Raw genomic sequence first — 20,249 nt, 5'->3', positions numbered from 1 at the left:
AAACTGGAAACACCACCTCTTAATACCAGAGACATTAAAAAATCAACAGACTTTATGGATAATTTGCAGTTATTAGAGACACATGCTTCAATGCACCAATGTACAATGCATCTAATACTTTCCAGCTTGTGTATGTACATTTAAAGGGCTGAAGTGGCATCAGGGGTATGCTAAACTTGGAAAGCCTAAGGGTAATTGCACAAATAGCATCTCTCCGCTAGTGGTGAAATGGTTTATGCCCCTTGTGACATAACAAACTGTATAAGTTGGATGAAACTATTAGATATTTCTGTTTATGCTGAAATGTACCCCCTGCCCCCTCCTACCTGTTATAGCAAATGCATTGTGTAGGTTAATCTCATCTAGGTGTGTATTGTGTGTAGCCAGCCGGCTCTGTCTGGCCCTTCCAATGTAATTGCCCCTATTGTGAGGGCACACAAAGCCAGACCCCATAGTGACACAATACACATAGTTACCCCTTGTGAGAGCCTCATCCTGTGATACCAACTGTTTGCTCTTTGGGTCCTGCCCTATGTCTGGGAACTCACGGCCCTGAGGTTGTGACATAATTTGGTGGCAAGCAGTGGCATAGGATCCCAGGACCCAAAAGGCACCATGAGCACCCCACCTGGATTCTACGCTGACCCATTGGATCTCTTCGCTCGCATGGATTACTCCTGGACTCCAGAGATCCCTACTGATCCCAGAGAGAGGACCCTGTTCTGGCTGAGATGTGAGTCACTTGGACTATCTGGGGATGAGGGTCTGGCATCATCCAACTTATACAGTTTGTTATGTCACACCCCTCTGTGCCACCTGTCAATGTGAATGAAAACCTCCAGTCAATACTTTCAGCTCCAGTGCTTTTTCCATTCCACTTGTGCTACACAGGTTGTGTCAAATTATTTTTACCCTATCACCCATTCGCTACAAGACAGCTTGCCATCCCTGCCTACAGTGCTGGGACACAGCTCAGTGTATGTAGGAGTACCAGTGGCGTAACTAAGAAGGGGTGCCCCCCCCCGCAAAATAAATATTCGTCCTCAATGGTTCCCCGTGGTCTGCGCCCCTATGTTGCCCCCACAGGAGGATCTTGCAGACTTTGCTGTATAGTTTTGCTGTTACTGGTCCCCACAGACCTCCCTAGATTTTCCAGTCAGCCCCACTGCTTTAGAGGTGGGTTATATCAAGCTCCTGTCCTTAGTTTATGAAACTGTTGACTTTACATTTGTGGTAAAAAAGACATGAACCCAGTGACCTGTGCATCCTAATGAATTGCTGTTCATTATGAAATTCTGTTTCAAGAAGAGAGAAGGGGCGGGGCAAGCATGGACCTTGTGTAAAATGTCAGTTGCTAAACTACAGCTTCCAGTATCCTCTGCTGCTCAAAGGCAGATACCCGGCAGCTGTACAGCCCTGGTGCAAATGAAAGTAGGGACCGAGAGAGGGGTGGGCAGTGGTGCAAGGGGGAGGGGGTTGGTTAGGGGTGTGGGTCGGAGGGTGGGTGAGGGGGCAGATTCTAGTGGACTGAGGGAACAAAGAGGGGGTGCTGATGTACCATGATGGGAGGCAGAGAGGACAGACCCATGGGAGGAGTAGCTGGTTGGTACCACTGTGTTGGTGTGAGGGTAGAATGACATATCTGGCCCCACTCCGTGCCATAAGGAGTTCAGGGGTTACTTTATTGCTGTAGATAATTCAGTCACTCGGGGGTTAGTGAGCCCAGGGGGACCCAGTCCGACACTGCTCCTGGTTTTCCTCTCATCAGTGTTATTATCTGTATGTGCTACTGATATTACCCCCCACTGGGCTAACACTAATGGGAAACTCTGGGCTACTTAAAGCCGCCCTGGGCTAATGTGTTGCCCCAGTTCCAGGCTATGTAGATATCCTCAGGAGATACACAAACCACTCACACACTGCATAAAAGGAACAAAACTCTTTAAAGGGCCAGTTGCCTATTAGTGTGTGAGAGAATGCCCTATTCTTTGCACCTTTCCAGTTGGTCTTCATTTTTCAATAGTATATTCATTATTTGTGTTCCTCTTCTGCCTCTTTCCAGCCTTCAGATCTGGGTCCCTGTGCTACCTGGGGTCACTCGTAACATCGGGGCGCCCTACGTAATATCACTGAGAGCAGCAAAGTGTAACGCTGAGTGGCTAATGTCAGAGACTCGTGAGTGTGGGACCAGCCTACCAGGTACCCAGGCCCCACATGGAATAATATAAAGGGCACATATCCATTAGAAAGTACAGGTATGGGCTCTGTTATCCAGAAACCCATTATCCAGAAAGTTCCAAATTATGGAAAGGCTGTCTCCCACAGACTTCATTATAAGAAAATAATTCTAATTTTTAAAAATGATTCCCTTTTTCTCTGCAATAATAAAACAGTACCTGTACTTGATCCCAACTAAGATATAATTACCCCTTATTGGGGGCAGAACAGCCCTATTGGGTTTATTTAATGGTTAAATGATTCCCTTTTCTCTGTAATTATAAAACAGTACCTGTACTTGATCCCAACTAAGATATAATTACCCCTTATTGGGGGCAGAACAGCCCTATTGGGTTTATTTAATGGTTAAATGATTCCCTTTTCTATGTAATAATAAAACAGTACCTGTACTTGATCCCAACTAAGATATAATTACCCCTTATTGGGGGCAGAACAGCCCTATTGGGTTTATTTCATGGTTAAATGATTCCCTTTATCTCTGTAATAATAAAACAGTACCTGTACTTGATCCCAACTAAGATATAATTAATCCTTATTGGGGGCTAAACGATCCTATTGAGTTTAAATGATGTTTAAATGATCTTTTAGTAGACTTAAGGTATGGCGATACAAATTATGGAAAGATCCCTTATCCGTAAAGCCCTGGGCCCAGAGCATTCTGGATACCAGGTCCCATACCTGTAGTTAGAAAGTTAAATATTGTGAGGAATTTTCTCTACATTTGCAGGTCATTTAAGAGCAGCCCTGGTTGGGCAGAACAAAGATAAACCCTGAATGGAGGAGCTACGGTTCTGCCTCGCGCCGGTGCTGTAACCCATATCAACCAATAAACAACAAACGTTCATTGATCCATGGCAGCTGGAAGAGTAAAAGCAAAAGGCTGATTGGTTTATAATAATAATGGTTTCATATTGAGCAGCTCCCCTTGTCATGAGCAAAGGGGGGAGTGGGTTAGACTAATTGTATAACTTCAAAGGGGGTTGCCAAAATGCCTGAAGCCCTCTGCCCTATGTGCATTTATTGCCAGTGTTAGGCGGAACATCACCCTCTCCTGGTGCAGTTTTGGCAATTCACCCCCACCCCAGGCCCCTGATTCACTCCTTCAGTGCTGGGTTCCTAGATTCCATTCCTGATAAGGGCACTATTGGCAAGGAATGGGTATGTTGTACCCAATATATATAGATAGTGAGTATAACCCTCTATATGATACACTGTCATTAGTAACCCATAACTTACTTACCCATAGGTAAATTAACAGCTCCCTAATAGGGGGCAGACTGGTGCCTCACTATACAAACCCCACAATAAATGACTGTATATGTATGCAGATGGGTATATATGGGGTGCAGTGTTACCCAGGCAGTAGTATGGAATATGTTAAATACCTGCAATAAATGTGCTGACACTGACAATAATACATAGAAATTGCTGCTACTGTTTCTGACCAGGTGACTGCAAAGAGTCAAGAAAATAAGGAAAGAGGAGCCAGAGGCGGCCGCCATATTGGAGCCCTTGCATTCATATCCTGATCTGTGGGCCAGGAGTAGGGATTTATCAAGCGGCCAGACAAAGGCGGCACACAGACCTGTGCTGGGCTAAGTACCACTGACTTCCCTGTGATAAACCAGTTATTATGGGCCCTATTACTGTTACTGATTCGTCGCTGAGGTGCCCAGCCACGATCTATATTTTCTTACAGATAATGGGCCTGATTCACTAAAGTTTATCGCGAGCTTTTTTACGGTAAAAAAGACGCGATAATTTGCGCGCGATTCACCATAGTATTATCGCGTGCGATAAATCGCCATTTTCGCATGCGGTATTTCTCGCGCTAGTTTTACCGCATGCGTTAATTTCCGTGCTGAAAAGAATACGATCGCATGATTCACTATAACTTTTGCGCGATAAATATCGCATTCGGCTATGCGAAAATTAACTCCTACTACAGGCAGGCGAAAAATTATAGAAAAGTACAGTAAATGAGTTTTTGCAATAAAGTATGGACTTACAGTGTTATTTATTCAAGTATGTGTCTTTTTACTCAATTTTACTAAAGTCTTGGCATGTATGGAATTTCGCTACTAATATACAGTACTATAGCGGTGAATATGTTGTCCCCAAAATATACTGTACTGTAGCGGCGAATATTTTTTTCACGCAAAATACATTACTATGTATATTTTAGTCTCGCGAATTGCGGACATTTTGTGGCGATTTTGGAATCTCGTGACATGTGCGACTTGGGGCCATTTTGTGTCATTAAGGCTGGAGCCACCAAACTGAGAGGAGATGCCTGGGGTTTCCGACTTGCTACCAGGGGAGAGGCGCTATATTATCAGCGTGCTCCTGCGTGCAGGATATGACCACCCACCGCCGGGGGACTTAGGGGTCCACGAGAGGAAGAGGGCAATCCTGGCCGAGCTAAGAGAAGGTTTGCTCGCCAGGTTTGCCCTTGATGTGGGCCCCCACCAGCTCCGGCGTCTGTGGTCCGACCTTAAGCGCAGGAGCCCAGAACTGGTCGCTGAAATTAGAGAAGGTAATTATTGTACTTTATTATGCTTTTACAGTATACGTTCAGTAAAAGATTTAGCAAGTAATTTGAACTAAAGGTACAAATGTCAGAAATGTCAGGGATGATGAAAGTAACATAGTAACATAGTAAGTTGGGTTGAAAAAAGACATAAGTCCATCACGTTCAACCATAATGCCAGTGAGGAACTGAAACGCTCGTCACAATAAACCTCTGAATATTATTTCACATCTTTGTGACTCCTTGTCAAAATCCTGTGTGTGCTGTCACCCCATGCCTGTCTAGATTTTGTTTTGCCACAGGCACCCAGGTATTATTGTTCCTTATGGTGTGCAGCTTCCCAGCACTTCCTATTATATATATATATATACACATCTATTTTCAAATACATATGCATAAATAAGTTTAAAGCAGGGGGGAAGCAGCAGGGAGCGGCCCATAGTGTGAGTCATTTGGGGAAGGGCCACAAATGTTTAAGGGGCCCTGGCTAACAATGTATGTGTGTCCTTTGTATTGATGTGAGGGTTCACAGGGGGAGGGGCCATTGGGGGCGTGGGAGGAGGGGGGCCCAAAAAATGTTGTTGTGAGGGGCCCCGTTATTTATGATGGTGTATGAATGTATATATATATATATAATATATTACACAAAATAACATCTTGCAATACTATTTCACAGAACTTCAGCTGGCGCCTCCTCCCCAGGCCCAACCCCAGGCCCTCCAGCCTCTACCGGCCCCAGCGGCCCAACCTCCTGTGGCCCATCCACCGGCCCCAGCGGCCCATCCACCGGCCCCAGCGGCCCATCCACCGGCCCCCGCGGACAAACTACCAGCCCCAGCGGCCCGACCTGCAGCCCCAGAGGCCCAAGAACTGGCCCCAGAGGCACAAGAACTGGCCCCAGAGGCCCCAGGACCATTGGCAGAAGACCCAGGAGAGGCCTCCGAGGCCGAATATGCCCCCGAGGCCCCAGGGTCCCCCGAGGCCCCAGACACCCCCCCCCCTTCTTTCCTCCCCCAGTTTCCCCTCAGTTTCCCCCGAGGCCCCGGACTCCCCCCAGGCCAAGTGCTGGGCGCCAGGTTCTACTGCGGGACCATCAGTGCAGGAGGACCTGGCCAACGTGAAAGCTGAGCTGGCCCAGCTCTGGGGGGAGGTGGATCACCTCCAGAGGGACATGCGAGAACTCAAGGGCAGCAAGCCCTAAGTTTTTTTCACCCCCTTTTTTATTTTATTATTTTAAGTAAAAGTTTTTATTTTTCTACTTTTGAACTGAGTAATGTGTCATTATTTTTCCTTCCTTGATATGGTATTCTATACGTTCATGTAGTTTCCCCTACACTCTTACATTTATCAGTAACACATCAATATGCTATATGGTTTAAATGTTTGCAAATATTCTGCCAACAATTTAGTCTTTAGCCCATTTTGCTGAATAGTAAAACTTGCGTTAATTAGTACGTAGCGTATTTTCTGGCGAGTGTGATAACTGCCAATCCAATGTTTTGTTGCCAGAATAATTGCAATATTATATTTGTTCCCATTTAATAAAGTGCCCATAACATATTTGCCATTTATTCTGTGTCTAAAATCTCTAACTTAATTTAAGCCACTTTAGCAAACAGACCCCTAAGTATTTAGTGCTCTCCCAGGGCAAAATGTCGCCATTTTTATGCTGCCGATTGTCGTGTGCGTAATGTCGCGACAATTAGCGCATGCGATAAATAGCGTGCATGCGGAAAATACCGTGCACGCTATTTATCGCGACAAGGCTATCGCATGAAATACCGCGCGTAAAATAGCGCAAGTGTACTAATAGTGAATCGTGCGAAAAGTCGCCAAAATTAAGAAGCGGTAAAATTTTTAGCGCACGCTAAAAATAGCGCACGTTATTTCGCACTAGTGAATCGGGCCCGAAGTCACTTTGCGATTTAAAAAAAAACTTGAATGCGTAGTCACCCACTGACTGACTGTGCAAAGTTTGGAAACTCTGGCATCAAACCAATAAAAATCAATAGGTGAAATTTGATTGGCTGTTGGTGGCTCCTCCCACTTTTCAAAACTAAACCTGCAGCCCCCTAGTGACTAAGTGTAAAAAGTTTGGGGACCCCGGTGTTATTACTGTGAGAATGGCAGCAGGTTGGATTTCCCCCAAGTCAATAGGTAAAATCTGATTGGCTGTTCACAGCTCCGCCCACTTTTGGGCATCCAACAATCATCATATTTTCATTCTGGCTGACCCCATGACTGTGTGATTCAAGTTTGGGGAGTGCCGCCTCAACATACTCTATACTCTATAGCCTGATGGGAGATTGGGTCTCATCATAACCAATCAGATGAGAGGATAAGAAGGAGGAATACAACCTCCACACCATTCCTGAGTATCCCTGTACCACTCAATCAGTGACTTTACAATGGGAATATCTATTGGGAAGGAGATGAGGAGCACACTCATAACAATGGTATATAAAGCTACACAAGGGGGATAATGACAATGGCACCAGGTCTAACAACCCATAGCAACCAATTAAGTGAAGCAGCCTTGCTGGCCACCCTTGAGAGCAAACATCTGATTGGTCGTTATGGGTTGCAAGACCTAGTGAATACTTTTATGATGCCAGCGCGCGCCACGGATTTGACCTAAATCAGTGTGAGTATGACTCCTGAACTGTTCCTTGATCATAATGGTCCCAGAAAACCCAGAGAATTAAAAATTGCATTTGACCCATTCTTCTAATCAGCTTTATACAGTACAGACCCACCAAAACTAATCATGTTTCTCAAGTGTAATGCACTTTCCATATGTTGGGAGCTTTCCTCAATATTAATATCACTAATAAAGCATTTTACAGATCCGACTGGCAAAATACCAGATAAACTAAATTCCCAACAGGCTGCCCCCCTCCTGTGGCCCCTTATTACAACTGCCCTGAGTTCAGTGAGCAGCTATTCTGTGCCAGTTCCTAATCACCCGGCTTTATGGTTACCAGTTGGGAATGGGTCAGCTGATTGGATGGTGCCCAAGAGATTCATTTTAAATGTTACCCTTTTACCCAGTGGCTGAGCTGTTAGACTAATCAGTACCTTTTATAGCCACAATCACAGATTGGATCATTTTAGTTATGTGCATTTTGACTCACAGGACCTGTGGGTTTATAGTTCAGGGTTAGGGATAAAATTTGGGGGACCATTGTGGGTTTCGGATTGGTTGCAGGTCTGGCTTGGGGAAATACAGTCTTCTTCATTTCTGAAGTTGCACAAAGATTCCTGCAGGAAGAAACTATGACCCTCTGCTGCCCACCCCAACCGCTGCCTGTTTGCCAGCCCCATTAGAGGTTACTGGGAGCAGGGCAAGAATTCATGAAACACTTCCATATTGGCACTGAGCTACAAATGGCAGGGAAAATCCCTCAGCTCTTCATAATTTAGGACCATCAAACCCTGCTGGGGGGCGGCAAAAATCAGTTTAATAGCCCCTTAGCTTTACTGCCATTGTTCAACAGACTGTCAGCTGCTCAAATCCCCCTTTTTATAAACAAATTATATATTATGGGACAAATACAAAAATGTAACAACATCCTAAGAATCCAGGGAGTAGTTTCCCTTTAGTCTGTCTTTTCTGGGGAAAGCACACATTTAAGCTCTTAGTGAATCAGTAACGTTCTTTTGTTTAGGCTTTAAGCACTGACTTGTAAGAAGAGACTTCAAATCCCATGATGCCAGTAAGCTTATCATTCACACAATGGGAGCTGTAGCACATGGCACCAATGTCTTTGCATCATCAGCAAATCCCTGCTTGTGTCTCTCAATGCGTTACTATTAAATGCCTACACCACATTGATTAAAGGGGAACTAAACACCCCCAAATGAATAAATGTACAATTATTCCTCTATCTTTTGCACTGGTGCCAGGAGGGGATTAAATAACAAATGTTTGTGCCAAACACAGCACCCTTGCCATGTTGGCCTTATACCCATGTGACTGGGCCGGTGCTGATATATTCTTGGTGCCTCCCGGTGTGGGGGTTACAGTGTCAGCAGAGACGGCAGCACCAGCGCCCCCCCCTACCCCCGGGCTCAATCCCATCCCTGCAGATCTCTTGCTCCTTATCAGGATTCAGAATTTTAAAACTGATTTCCTTTCTCTCTGTAATAATAAAACAGTACCTGTACTTGATCCAAACTAAGATATAATTACCCCTTATTGGGGGCAGAACAGCCCTATTGGGTTTATTTAATGGTTAAATGATTCCCTTTTCTCTGTAATAATAAAACAGTACCTGTACTTGATCCCAACTAAGATATAATTACCCCTTATTGGGGGCAGAACAGCCCTATTGGGTTTATTTAATGGTTAAATGATTCCCTTTTCTCTGTAATAATAAAACAGTACCTGTACTTGATCCCAACTAAGATATAATTACCCCTTATTGGGGGCAGAACAGCCCTATTGGGTTTATTTAATGGTTAAATGATTCCTTTTTCTCTGTAATAATAAAACAGTACCTTGTACTTGATCCCAACTAAGATATAATTACCCCTTATTGGGGGCAGAACAGCCCTATTGGGTTTATTTAATGGTTAAATGATTCCCTTTTCTCTGTAATAATAAAACAGTACCTGTACTTGATCCCAACTAAGATATAATTACCCCTTATTGGGGGCAGAACAGCCCTATTGGGTTTATTTAATGGTTAAATGATTCCCTTTTCTCTGTAATAATAAAACAGTACCTGTACTTGATCCCAACTAAGTTATAATTACCCCTTATTGGGGGCAGAACAGCCCTATTGGGTTTATTTAATGGTTAAATGATTCCCTTTTCTCTGTAATAATAAAACAGTACCTGTACTTGATCCCAACTAAGTTATAATTACCCCTTATTGGGGGCAGAACAGCCCTATTGGGTTTATTTAATGGTTAAATGATTCCCTTTTCTCTGTAATAATAAAACAGTACCAACTAAGATATAATTAATAATTATTGGATACAAAACAATCCTATTGGGTTTAATTAACATTTTATTGACTTTTTAGTAGACTTAAGGTATGGATATCCAAATTACAGAAATACCCCTTATCCAGAATACCCTTGGTCCCAAGCATTCTGGATAATGGGTCCTATACCTGTACCAGTGAGTATCCCCGTGGGCACTTCCCCCTTATAATACACACAAAAAGAACCCTGTGTCAATACAGTTGACACCTTTTCTGGAAAAAAAAATCTTTCCTTTGTATATTTTTACTATTTTCCCTAATAATAACATTGGCACCAAGTGTACGTTTTACTGGCCAGGTGGCAACCCTATGGGGGAATTCACAAAAGTGGAGAGAACCCTTTTTTGGAGTAAAAGTGGTGGAAAAACTGGTGGAAAACACTTTCTCCAGATTCACAAACAGAAATCTGCCTAAATTCCGACTCAACCGCCACTTTTCCGTTTTTGCTGAAGGAAAGACAGTTTACAGACACTTTTAACAACATTTTTTCCCGACATTTTCAAAATGGAGTAAAACTCAGTGTAACTCTGTCAGACCAATTCTAAGCTTTTCTGTTTTGTTTTGTTTCCCCCAGTCTCCATTTCACACCTCTGTTCTCTCTCATTGTTAGGGGACACGTTTCTGTAAAAGGCCTCATTAACATTTTATAAACAAGTAAAACACTGAAAAAAAAAAGTTTATTTATATCCTATATATATAAAGTTTTTACCTCATATTTGCATGATTATGCTGGTTTTAGCTTAATCAATTAGGCAATAATAACATTTTGTGTGAATATATTGTAAACATTTTTATTAAAAGGAAAAGTAGAGCCTCCCTGGCAAATTTTTAGTTTTAGCAGCAGTGCCCCCTCTTTAATCACTTCACTGACATCTGCCCCAACTTATCTGTGCCCCCATAGCATGTCCAGAACTACAGAGCTGCCTGACAGCATTGGCCCCACCTGTTCCCAGCCGCCATCTTGGTGATCAGCAAGCAGCACAGGCACACTGGCACCCAAATTGGGATATTGGGGTACAGGGTTGGACTGGCCCAACAGGGCACTGGATAAAAACCCAGTGGGCCCTAGTCCTGTTGGGCCTCTTTTCACCGGGCATGTTAGGGTGTGGGCTGGATTGCTGCTGCCCAGTAATGAGTAGGGGCTAGAGAAGACAGTATTTAGACCCTTAAATCTTGTTACAGAAGTGGAATTACACAGAAATATAGAAAACATTTGAAAGCCCAATTGTCCTGAAAAGAATGATGTATAGTTTCCCTGGGAAAACTAAAATTACCCCTCAGGAAATGCCCCCAATGTGAAATGACAAATAGCAAATGAAATGCCAAATCCTGCCAGTAAAATACTTCCCCCGAGGCTCCTGTAGCTGTGGGACTGGATTTGTGGGCACCGACAGATTTACTAAGAGCTAAAGGTAAATTCACAAAAAAAATGTCGGGAAAATGACAAAATCTGAAAACTGTCTGTTTAAAAGACAAATTCACAAAAGTGGAGATAGAGTTTTGTGAATTAGGTGGAAAATCCAACAAATCTATCTCCACTTTTATTTTGTCTCAATATCACCACTTTTGTGAATTCCCCCCATAGTGTAATGCGATCCTCCCTTTGCTGCTATAACAGCCTCCATTCTTCTGGGAAGTCTTTGCACTAGATGGTGGAACACTGTTGGTGGGATTTAGGCTGATGCCACATGTGGCGTAGGGCTGATTTTTTCAAAAATTCAGCCCTACGCCTGCTACTTGTGCCTGCACCCGAATGAATGGGATACGCTCGGGTGCAGGCACATGTAGCCAATATACGCATGAAAACGCGTGAGAATGCAAAGTCTCACGTTTTCATGCGTATATCGGCTACATGTGCCTGCACCCGAGCGTATTCCATTAATTCTGGTGCAGGCACAAGTAGCAGGCGTAGGGCTGAATTTTCAGCAAGCGTTTTTCCGCTTGCCGAAAAAATCAGCCCTACGCCACGTGTGGCATCAGCCTTACTTGATCAGCCACAAGAGCATAAGTGAGGTTGGGCAGTAATGTTGGGGATCAGGCTCTCACTCCCATTTCTGCAACCCTATTCTGTAATGAATTGTGTGTGCTCACCTATAAAAAAAAAATCCACCCTCCTGGACACTTAAGGCCATATAATTTTTTATTCAAAGACTACAACTTTTTCCCCTACTAAAAATTATAAAGGATATCAGACTTCACATCACTGTTCTTTGATTTTGTCTGTCTCTGTTCCTATATACCCTAGTGACTTGCTGTGCTCTCCTATATTCAGTATGCTGGGAAATACACATGCAAGTCAATGAAGCACTTAAACGGACACAATCAAATGAAATGACGTTACATTTTTAATGTTTTATTCAAAGTACTTTTTTTGTTGTAGTTCAATACTTTTAAACATTATTTTGTCCTCATTCTCAACTAATGTCAAAGCTGGTCTGCGTATATGTGTTTACCCTGTAGGTTGTGCTATTAGTCTTATTAAAGAAAAAAAAGGTTTGTATAGCTCATTAGGGAGCTAACAATGTCGCCTTGATACTGGAGATCATATTATGTAAGATACACAGGGAAGTCTCAGCAGCTTATTGCATTACAACCACACACTCACTGAACCCTGTGACACAACAAACAATTATACTGTGCTATAGCTGCACATGAAAAATAACTCTGTCCCTGTACAGTGCACACAATCTCTATCCTATAATAAAGATAATCCCTGCTTTTAAAAAGCGTACATTTTGCCTTTAATAAATAATGAAAAGGTTGCAGTGCCCCCTCTACATCTAATACTTCCATAGAATAATGTGTAAAAAAATAAATAAAAAAAATAGGCTTCCCCCAGCACTTACAGTGATGAATATAAGGATTTGAACACCCTGCGATTTTGCAAGTTCTCCCACTTAGAAATCATGGAGGGGTCTGAAATTCACATTGTAGGTGCATTCCCACTGTGAGAGACGACATTTAAAAAAAAATTCAGGAAATCACATTGTGTGATTTTTAAAGAATGTATTTGTGTTGCACTGCTGCACATAAGTATTTGAACACCTGGCGCTTAGCAAGAATTCTTTCTCTCAATGACCTGTTACTCTGCCTTTAAAAAGTCCACCTCTACTCCACTCATTAATCTAAATTAGTAGAACCTGTCTGAGCTCTTTAAAGACACCTGTCCACCCCACTGTCAGTCGGACTCCAACTACCACCATGGGCAAGACCAAAGAGCTGTCAAAAGACACCACAGACAAAATTGTGGACCTCCACAAGGCTGGAAAGGGCTACGGGGCAAATTGCTTGGTGAAAATAGATCAATTGTGGATGGAGCAATTGTTAGAAAATGGAAGAGGCTAAAGACGACTGTCAGTCTCCCTCGGACTGGGGCTCCATGCAAGATCTCACCTCGTGGGGTATCACTGATGATAAGAAAGGTGAGGAATAAGCCCAGAACTACAAGTCATCATGGTTTCAAATCATGCATTACACGGAAGGTTCCCCTGCTCAAGTCATCACATGTCCAGGCCCATCTAAAATTTGCCAATGACCATCTGGATGATTCAGAGGAGGCATGGGAGAAAGTCATGTGGTCGGATGAGACCAAAGTAGAACTTTTTGGTCTAAACTTCACTCGCCGTGTTTGGAGGAAAAATAAGGATGAGTTGCATCCCGAGAACATCATCCCTACTGTGAAGCATGGGGGTGGTAACATCATGCTTTGTGGGGTGCTTTTCTGCAAAGGGGACAGGACGACTGCACTGTATTAAGGAGAGGATGAATGGGGCCATGTATTGTGAGATTTTGGACAATAACCTCCTTCCCTCAGTCAGAGCATTGAAGATGGGTCGTGGCTGGGTCTTCCAAAATGACAATAACCCGAAGCACACAGCCAGGATAACCAAGGAGTGGCTCCGTAAGAGGCATATCAAGGTCCTGGAGTGGCCTAGCCAGTCTCCAGACTTAAATCCAATAGAAAATCTTTGGAGGGAGCTGAAACTCTGTGTTGCTCAGTGACAGCCCCGAAACCTGACAGATCTAGAGGAGATCTGTGTGGAGGAGTGGGCCAAAATCCCTGTTGCAGTGTGTGCAAACCTGGTCAAGAACTACAGGAAACGTTTGACCTCTGTAATTGCAAACAAAGGCTTCTGTACCAAATATTAACACTGATTTTCTCAGGTGTTCAAATACTTATGTGCAGCAGTGCAATACAAATACATTCTTTAAAAATCATACAATGTGATTACCTGAATTTTTTTTTAAATGCCGTCTCTCACAGTGGGAATGCACCTACAATGTGAATTTCAGTCCCCTCCATGATTTCTAAGTGGGAGAACTTGCAAGATCGCAGGGTGTTCAAATACTTATGTTCCTCACTGTAAGTCAGAAGACTGCAATAAAAATACTTCTATGTCATACTGGCTACTTTTATTACATTCTTTTCACAGCCCACTCAAAACAGAAGTTTGTAACTATATACCCTCAGGGTGTTGCATATCCCCACCCACCTAACATACTAATGAAATTGTTAGATAAAATAATATACACTCCTATGAGAACCTACATACATTCCTTCTGTACACGTTCTCCTCAAGCTTTCCTTATTGTCCATAATTGTAGATAGGTAAGACCCTACACTCACAGACCCCTTTGGGACATTAGGAGAATGTTCCTACTGGAGTAACTCTCCAGCATTCGCCGTTGTCTATGTATTCCAGTTGCCCTGGCTTTCTGGTTTAAATACTTCAGAAACCTGGCTTCCACCTCTGCACCCACCAATAACACTGCCTGCCCATGTTTTCTTGTAGCAGTGGGTGATCAGAGATTACTCAGATACCGAATTAGAGCTGCATGAAATTCTTCAGGCCTATCCAGGTAACATGCATGGCCAGCGCCCTCTAGTGGCACCAGCCTGTGATGAGGCAGTAGCTGAAGGCTCTCCAGAGACTGGCTACCTAAGTTAGTATCCAGAGTCCCATATACAATGAGGGTGGGAACCTGTAAATTACAAAAAAAAAGAAAGAAAATTATTACATGGACATGAAATATATTCAAGATATACTATCATTTCATAACTTAAAACTCCAGCAGTGAGGCTGGGTCTACAACAATATGGTACTCCCTTAAACGAGCACACAGAGGTCAACAATTTTACATAGTCCGTACCTAAGACCCCCACCCAATGACCCACAACTAAAGGATATGCCCCTTGCTTTTAAGAAGGGAATGGTCTTCTTGATGTGGTTGAGGAGATGGGAGGAGGGCCTGTGCAGAGTTCCTGTCCTTTACAGGAACTGTCATGATTTTTAGAGTGTACTTTTTTATTCTAAATTACACTGTTTACAATGCAAATAATTAACTCTGGGGGTGATATCACTCCAACTTGCAGCACAGCAGTAAAGTGTGACTAAAGTTTATCAGAGCACAGGTCACATGGCTGTAGCACACTGTGAAATTAAGAATATTGCTAGGCTTATGTGAAATTTCAAAATTATATAAAAAAAAAAATGTGTTTGCATTTTTGAAAATTGGATTTTAATGCAGGATTCTGCTGGAGAAGCTCTATTAACTGATGGGTTTTGTAGAAACATGTTTTCCCATGACAGTAGTGCTTTAAAGAATCAGAACACTAATGTAACCTTTATGTGCTGTGCAAGGGCCACACCTGTATCTGCTGATACTGCTCCTGTTTGAAGCTCTTGGTGCCCACTGGGGCAATAGGGACAAATCCTCGCAGTCGGTCAGGGTGCTGCATGAGGAGTGGCAGACAGAAGAGCCCACTCATGGAAGGACAGACCAAGACTGGCTGATGTGTCCCCAGATTCTCCATGACATGAAGAAGGTAATCAGTTCGCCCTTTTTCTGAAGACATGGGCTGAGCACGCAGAGACTCGCCGTACCCTAGAAGAACAAGTAGCACCTTGTTATCATCTGCATTGTCAGCCCTTACTTGTATGTATGTATGTATGTATGTATGTATGTATGTATAACTTTATTTATAAAGCGCCACAAGGGTACGCAGCGCTGTACAGTCTTACAGAATACAAAATTACACACAGGGAGGACGAGTGATATAATAAATAAATATATATATATATATATATAAGTGCCATGTGGTATGAGACACAGTAGGAAGTAGGTCCCTGCCCCGTAGAGCTTACAATCTAAGTACTTCTGCCATTAAGCCCAAAGGGACTCATCCACCCAGACTACCTTCACACTGTACTTTTGCAACCAGCTACAAATCTTATTATGCAATGCAGTCACCACTCACATTTGGGCAACTGAATGGGTTAACTAAATGAGAAAAAATAATAATAATGTGTCCCCTGTCCCACATGAGTGGCCTGGCTCCTGGGCATGGAGCTTTGACTGTCACTCAACAATGGTTTTTAGTTTTAGAGGCAATTTTATAGGCCAGGTTTCATATGAAGATGAATAAGTTGCAGAACAGTTTATACTACCTGGAAGGTCTATGGCCACAGCTCGGTACCCGTGATCTGCCAGTGTACCCAGAGTGCCCAGATCCTGCCATGTTTTGGAGGTGAAGGAGCGACCATGAAGCAGCAGCACCACAAACCTAAGAACAGAACAGTCACAAGCAAAACCTGGGGTTTAAAAGAATAAAACTGCAGAACCCACTGAGGCCTAATACTGATAACAATACTATGCCATTAGAGCTAACAATCTAAAAGGGCCTAAGCCAGATTTTGTTATTAAAGTTACAAATTCCTGGGTGCTACTATGAGCCTCTCTTGGCCAAAGTCCCACCAGCTCATGAAAGAACTACAACTCCCAGCATGCAAGACTAACAGACAAGGGGGGGTATATTGGGTCAGTCGCGATGGATTCTGTGCTATTCTCAGAACCTACCTCTCCGATCCGACCCCGTCTATCCCATTGCGCGGCACCGCCTCCCTGTAGAAGGTGGGCCAGTCCCCGGAGAGGGTCGCGCTGCGCACAGTGATGTTGCTCTGGGGGTCGGGGGAAAGGGACTCGGTTTGCTGCTCCATTGCTCGCTCGGAGTGGCCGGAGGGCAGCAGTAGGTAGAGCAGCACGGACACTGACAAGACCAGCACCAGCAAAGTCAGTTTGTGCCGGCCCAGTGCCATCCCCAGGCAATACCCGCAGTCTCTCACGGCATCAACACCCAGATAGTGCCCGGCAGCTGTGTGTATGTGTGGAACTTACCCCTAGCTGGTGTATGTATGTAGGGATATATGCTGTGTGTATATGTGCGACACGACTGTCAGTCTATTGGCTGTCCCCGCCCAGCCGCAGTCTCCTTCTCTCCACCCCTATTTATTTAAGACTCCACCCCTTATCCCAGTCTTCGTTGCTCCCGTATCAAACGTTGTGTAGCTGTGTCTCCTGCTCAACGCTAGGTGGCAGTGCTGTGCAGCTGCGGGGCTGGGCGTACTGTATGCATAGTGCGTCCTGTGAGTCTGTGCCCCGGAGGCGGTGGGAGAGATACATTTCAGTAAGGACTAAATGTATAGCATTGAATGAAGGTTCAAGGGATATTTTGTATAACTAAAATGACTCTTTGCGGCGCTGGAAATATGCTGCGCTTTAAATGTCAGTTCAAACCCACTTTCGCCCTGTAACTTGTAGGGCAGATTCTCCCAGAAGAGATGGGTGTATGACCGGTGCCTATACACACACATATATCTATATAGAGTCTATAGTTTGTCTATATTATAGGCAAACTTACTGCTTGTATTATTAACACGCCTACACAATTAGGGGTGTGTAAAAGCCCCTGGATAGGGGAGTGGGCGTGGTCAGAACCCAGTGGGCGGCTGCAGGGGTGTGGCCAGAACCGTGGGCTTGCTGTTACTCTGTTATGTGCAGCAGGTCTAGCTATATGGATGATTACCTGCTGCCTGCAATCTCCTAGTGCCTTGGGAAGTACATCTGTAGCCGGAGGGCGACTGGTTCTCAGTAATGGCTGTGGGTATTGGGCAGACCAGTCCCTCATAGTCCTGTTCTACAGCACTTGAAACAAGAGCTGACAATCTGCACAGCTACACTGTACGGGGAGAGAGCTTGTAGGCTTGGGTATGCGCTGCTTCTGTTTTGGTATCTCTCACAGATATAATGAATTGGATCTCTCACTCATTTGTATTGAATAGAACTTCTAATGTTTATATTCCTCTAGACCAGTGCTGTCCAACTTCTACGGTGCCGAGGGCCGGAATTTCTCTAGCATACATGGTGGAGGGCCGCTAATGGAAGCCAGTTTTGACCACTCCCCTTTTTGAAACCACACCCACTTCAAACCACACCTATTTTATCACAATGGTGGTAGCACGGCAAAATCCCAAATGCTTGGTCCTTACTGTGGGGATATCAACCATCATTCATATGTGAAAGAATTATGTCATATTAAGATATACCCTTAAATTCCATATGCCTCCTCCTCCCCTGTGGATAGCAGAGCAACCCCCAGTACATAATTACACACCGTAGGGACCATTTAATGGCTATTTCCAACTGCTAACAAACTCCCACAACAAACCCCTGCCAGGTTCACCTCCCACAAGCAGCATAGGGCAAGCAGAGTATGGCACACACAGGCAGCACTCTGCCTGTCCTATGCTGTCTGTGTGTGCCATACTCTGCCTGTCCTACACTGCCTCTGTGTGCCATACTCTGCCTGCCCTACCCTGCCTGTGTGTGCCATACTCTGCCTGTCCTACACTGCCTCTGTGTGCCATACTCTGCCTGCCCTACCCTGCCTGTGTGTGCCATACTCTGCCTGCCTGTGTGTGCCATACTCTGCCTGCCCTACCCTGCCTGTGTGTGCCATACTCTGCCTGCCCTACCCTGCCTGTGTGTGCCATACTCTGCCTGCCCTACCCTGCCTGTGTGTGCCATACTCTGCCTGCCCTACACTTCCTGACCTATGCTGCCTGTGTGTGCCATACTCTACCTGCCCTATGCTGGCTGTATGTGCCATACTCTGCCTACAGTACCTATGTCTGAGGTGTGAAGAAGTGAACAATGGGGATGATTACAGCCTGAGCCTGAGGTGTGAACACTGCAAGGGGTGAACAATGCAGGTATTAAAAGGTGTGAAAAACACAGGGGATTACATTTTCAAACAATACAGGGGGATTACAGCCTGAATCTGAGGTGAGAACCATACAGGGGGCCAGTTAATCTCAGTACTGATACCATTTAATGCTTACTCAAAGGTAAGCCATCAAAGCAGCCAGACAGGTGGGGGCCACACAGAGGGGGGCCGCCAGTTCGACAGCACTGCTCTACATATTATATTCCTGTATGGACTGTGTGGAGAATGACAAATGTAGATACTGTCAAGTTGAGCCTATACGTATGTATATAGAGGCTTTTTATATTCCTGCATGATCATCATTAGGGAGGATTTAAAATAATTAAGAAAGAGATCTCTCCGCACAGTCTGAGAGGACATAAAAGAGAAAAAAAGTAAATAACAGAGAAGCAGTTAAGAAGTCAGTAAAGCAAGCCATTGTGGGTTGGTCACAAGACAGCAGGTTAGATAAGGTCCAAAAGTCTATTTATTTAATATTTATATTTGTTGTTACTTTGACAGACACAGTGGCTGGAACTATCCAGAAGGTTCAGCTGTGTTCCCTTAGATTACAGTCATGGGAAAGCAATTTGTAGTGATATATCCCCCCCCAGCAGCCAATCAGCAGAACAATGGGAACGGAGCAAGATAGCAGCTCCCAGTGGGTATCAGAATAGCACTCAATAGTAAAGGTGGCCATACACGGGCCGACTATAGCTGCCGATATCGGTCCCTTGGACCGATTCGGCAGCTAATCGGCCCGTGTATGGGGAGAGCAGAGCGGCCTGGCCGACCGATATCTGGCCTGAAATTGGCCAGATCTCGATCGGCCAGGTTAGAAAATCTGGTCGGATCGGGGACCACATCGGCTCGTTGATGCGGTCCCCGATCCGACTGCCCCATTGCCGCCCACATAATCCGATCGTTTGGCCCCAGGGCCAAACGATCGGATTATTATTTTTTTTACCTAAATGGTCCCCGATATCGCCCACCCGTAGGTGGGGATATCGGGGGAAGATCCGCTCGCTTGGCGACATCGCCAAGCGAGCGGATCTGCTCATGTATGGCCACCTTAAGAAATCCAAGTCCGGTGAATTATTTGTTATGTAAACAGTGTAATTTAGAAATAAAAAGTACACCATACAATCATGACAGTATCCCTTTAACAAAACCACACAGAACCTAATGAGTCTAATCTTTAGCAGTGACATAAAAATGTAGAGAGGAAGGGAGGACCCTGAAAGCAATTCAGTATTGTTGCACCCACCTGCTAGCTGCCCAGATACAGATTCTGATTACTTTTCTCTTATTGTATTTAATTCAGGTGCTCACCACCTTTAGGCTGATGCCACACGTGGCGTAGGGCTGATATTTTTGGCAAGCGGAAAAATTATTGGCGAAAATTCAGCCCTACGCCTGCTACTTGTGCCTGCACCCGAATGAATGA

The 20,249-nt window shown here is 44.3% G+C and overlaps 1 protein-coding gene and 1 long non-coding RNA gene across 2 annotated transcripts; one reads left to right on the top strand and one right to left on the bottom strand.

Moving 5' to 3' along the window:
• The first annotated feature begins 1,529 nt into the window (after window positions 1–1,529).
• On the top strand, window positions 1,530–3,975 carry LOC116410240. The gene is made up of 2 exons (XR_004222195.1): window positions 1,530–2,199; window positions 2,966–3,975. It is a non-coding gene; the product is annotated as an uncharacterized LOC116410240 (long non-coding RNA).
• Window positions 3,976–14,179: 10,204 nt separating this feature from the next.
• Window positions 14,180–17,034, bottom strand: abhd14a (abhydrolase domain containing 14A). Its single transcript, XM_004914065.4, has 4 exons — window positions 16,618–17,034; window positions 16,209–16,324; window positions 15,410–15,645; window positions 14,180–14,742 (listed from the first exon to the last, which is right to left on the bottom strand). The coding sequence occupies exons 1-4, from the start codon at window positions 16,854–16,856 to the stop codon at window positions 14,563–14,565; spliced, it is 771 nt and encodes a 256-aa protein (XP_004914122.1). The 5' UTR covers window positions 16,857–17,034; the 3' UTR covers window positions 14,180–14,562.
• Window positions 17,035–20,249: the final 3,215 nt, after the last annotated feature.

This window comes from Xenopus tropicalis, chromosome 4, assembly GCF_000004195.4.
Source record: "Xenopus tropicalis strain Nigerian chromosome 4, UCB_Xtro_10.0, whole genome shotgun sequence".
Classification (NCBI taxonomy): domain Eukaryota; kingdom Metazoa; phylum Chordata; class Amphibia; order Anura; family Pipidae; genus Xenopus; species Xenopus tropicalis.
Note: the sequence above shows the minus strand (reverse complement) of the source record. Positions and strands in the feature narration are given on the sequence as shown.

Excerpts from the sequence above, each read along its gene's own strand:
- abhd14a (XM_004914065.4), bottom strand. The coding sequence starts at position 16,856 with ATGGCACTGGGCCGGCACAAACTGACTTTGCTGGTGCTGGTCTTGTCA. Across the intron at positions 15,646-16,208 it reads TGTGGCCATAGACCTTCCAG|GGTACGGCGAGTCTCTGCGT; the intron begins GTAGTATAAACT and ends TTGTTCTTCTAG. Across the intron at positions 14,743-15,409 it reads AGCAGTATCAGCAGATACAG|GTTCCCACCCTCATTGTATA; the intron begins GTGTGGCCCTTG and ends TGTAATTTACAG.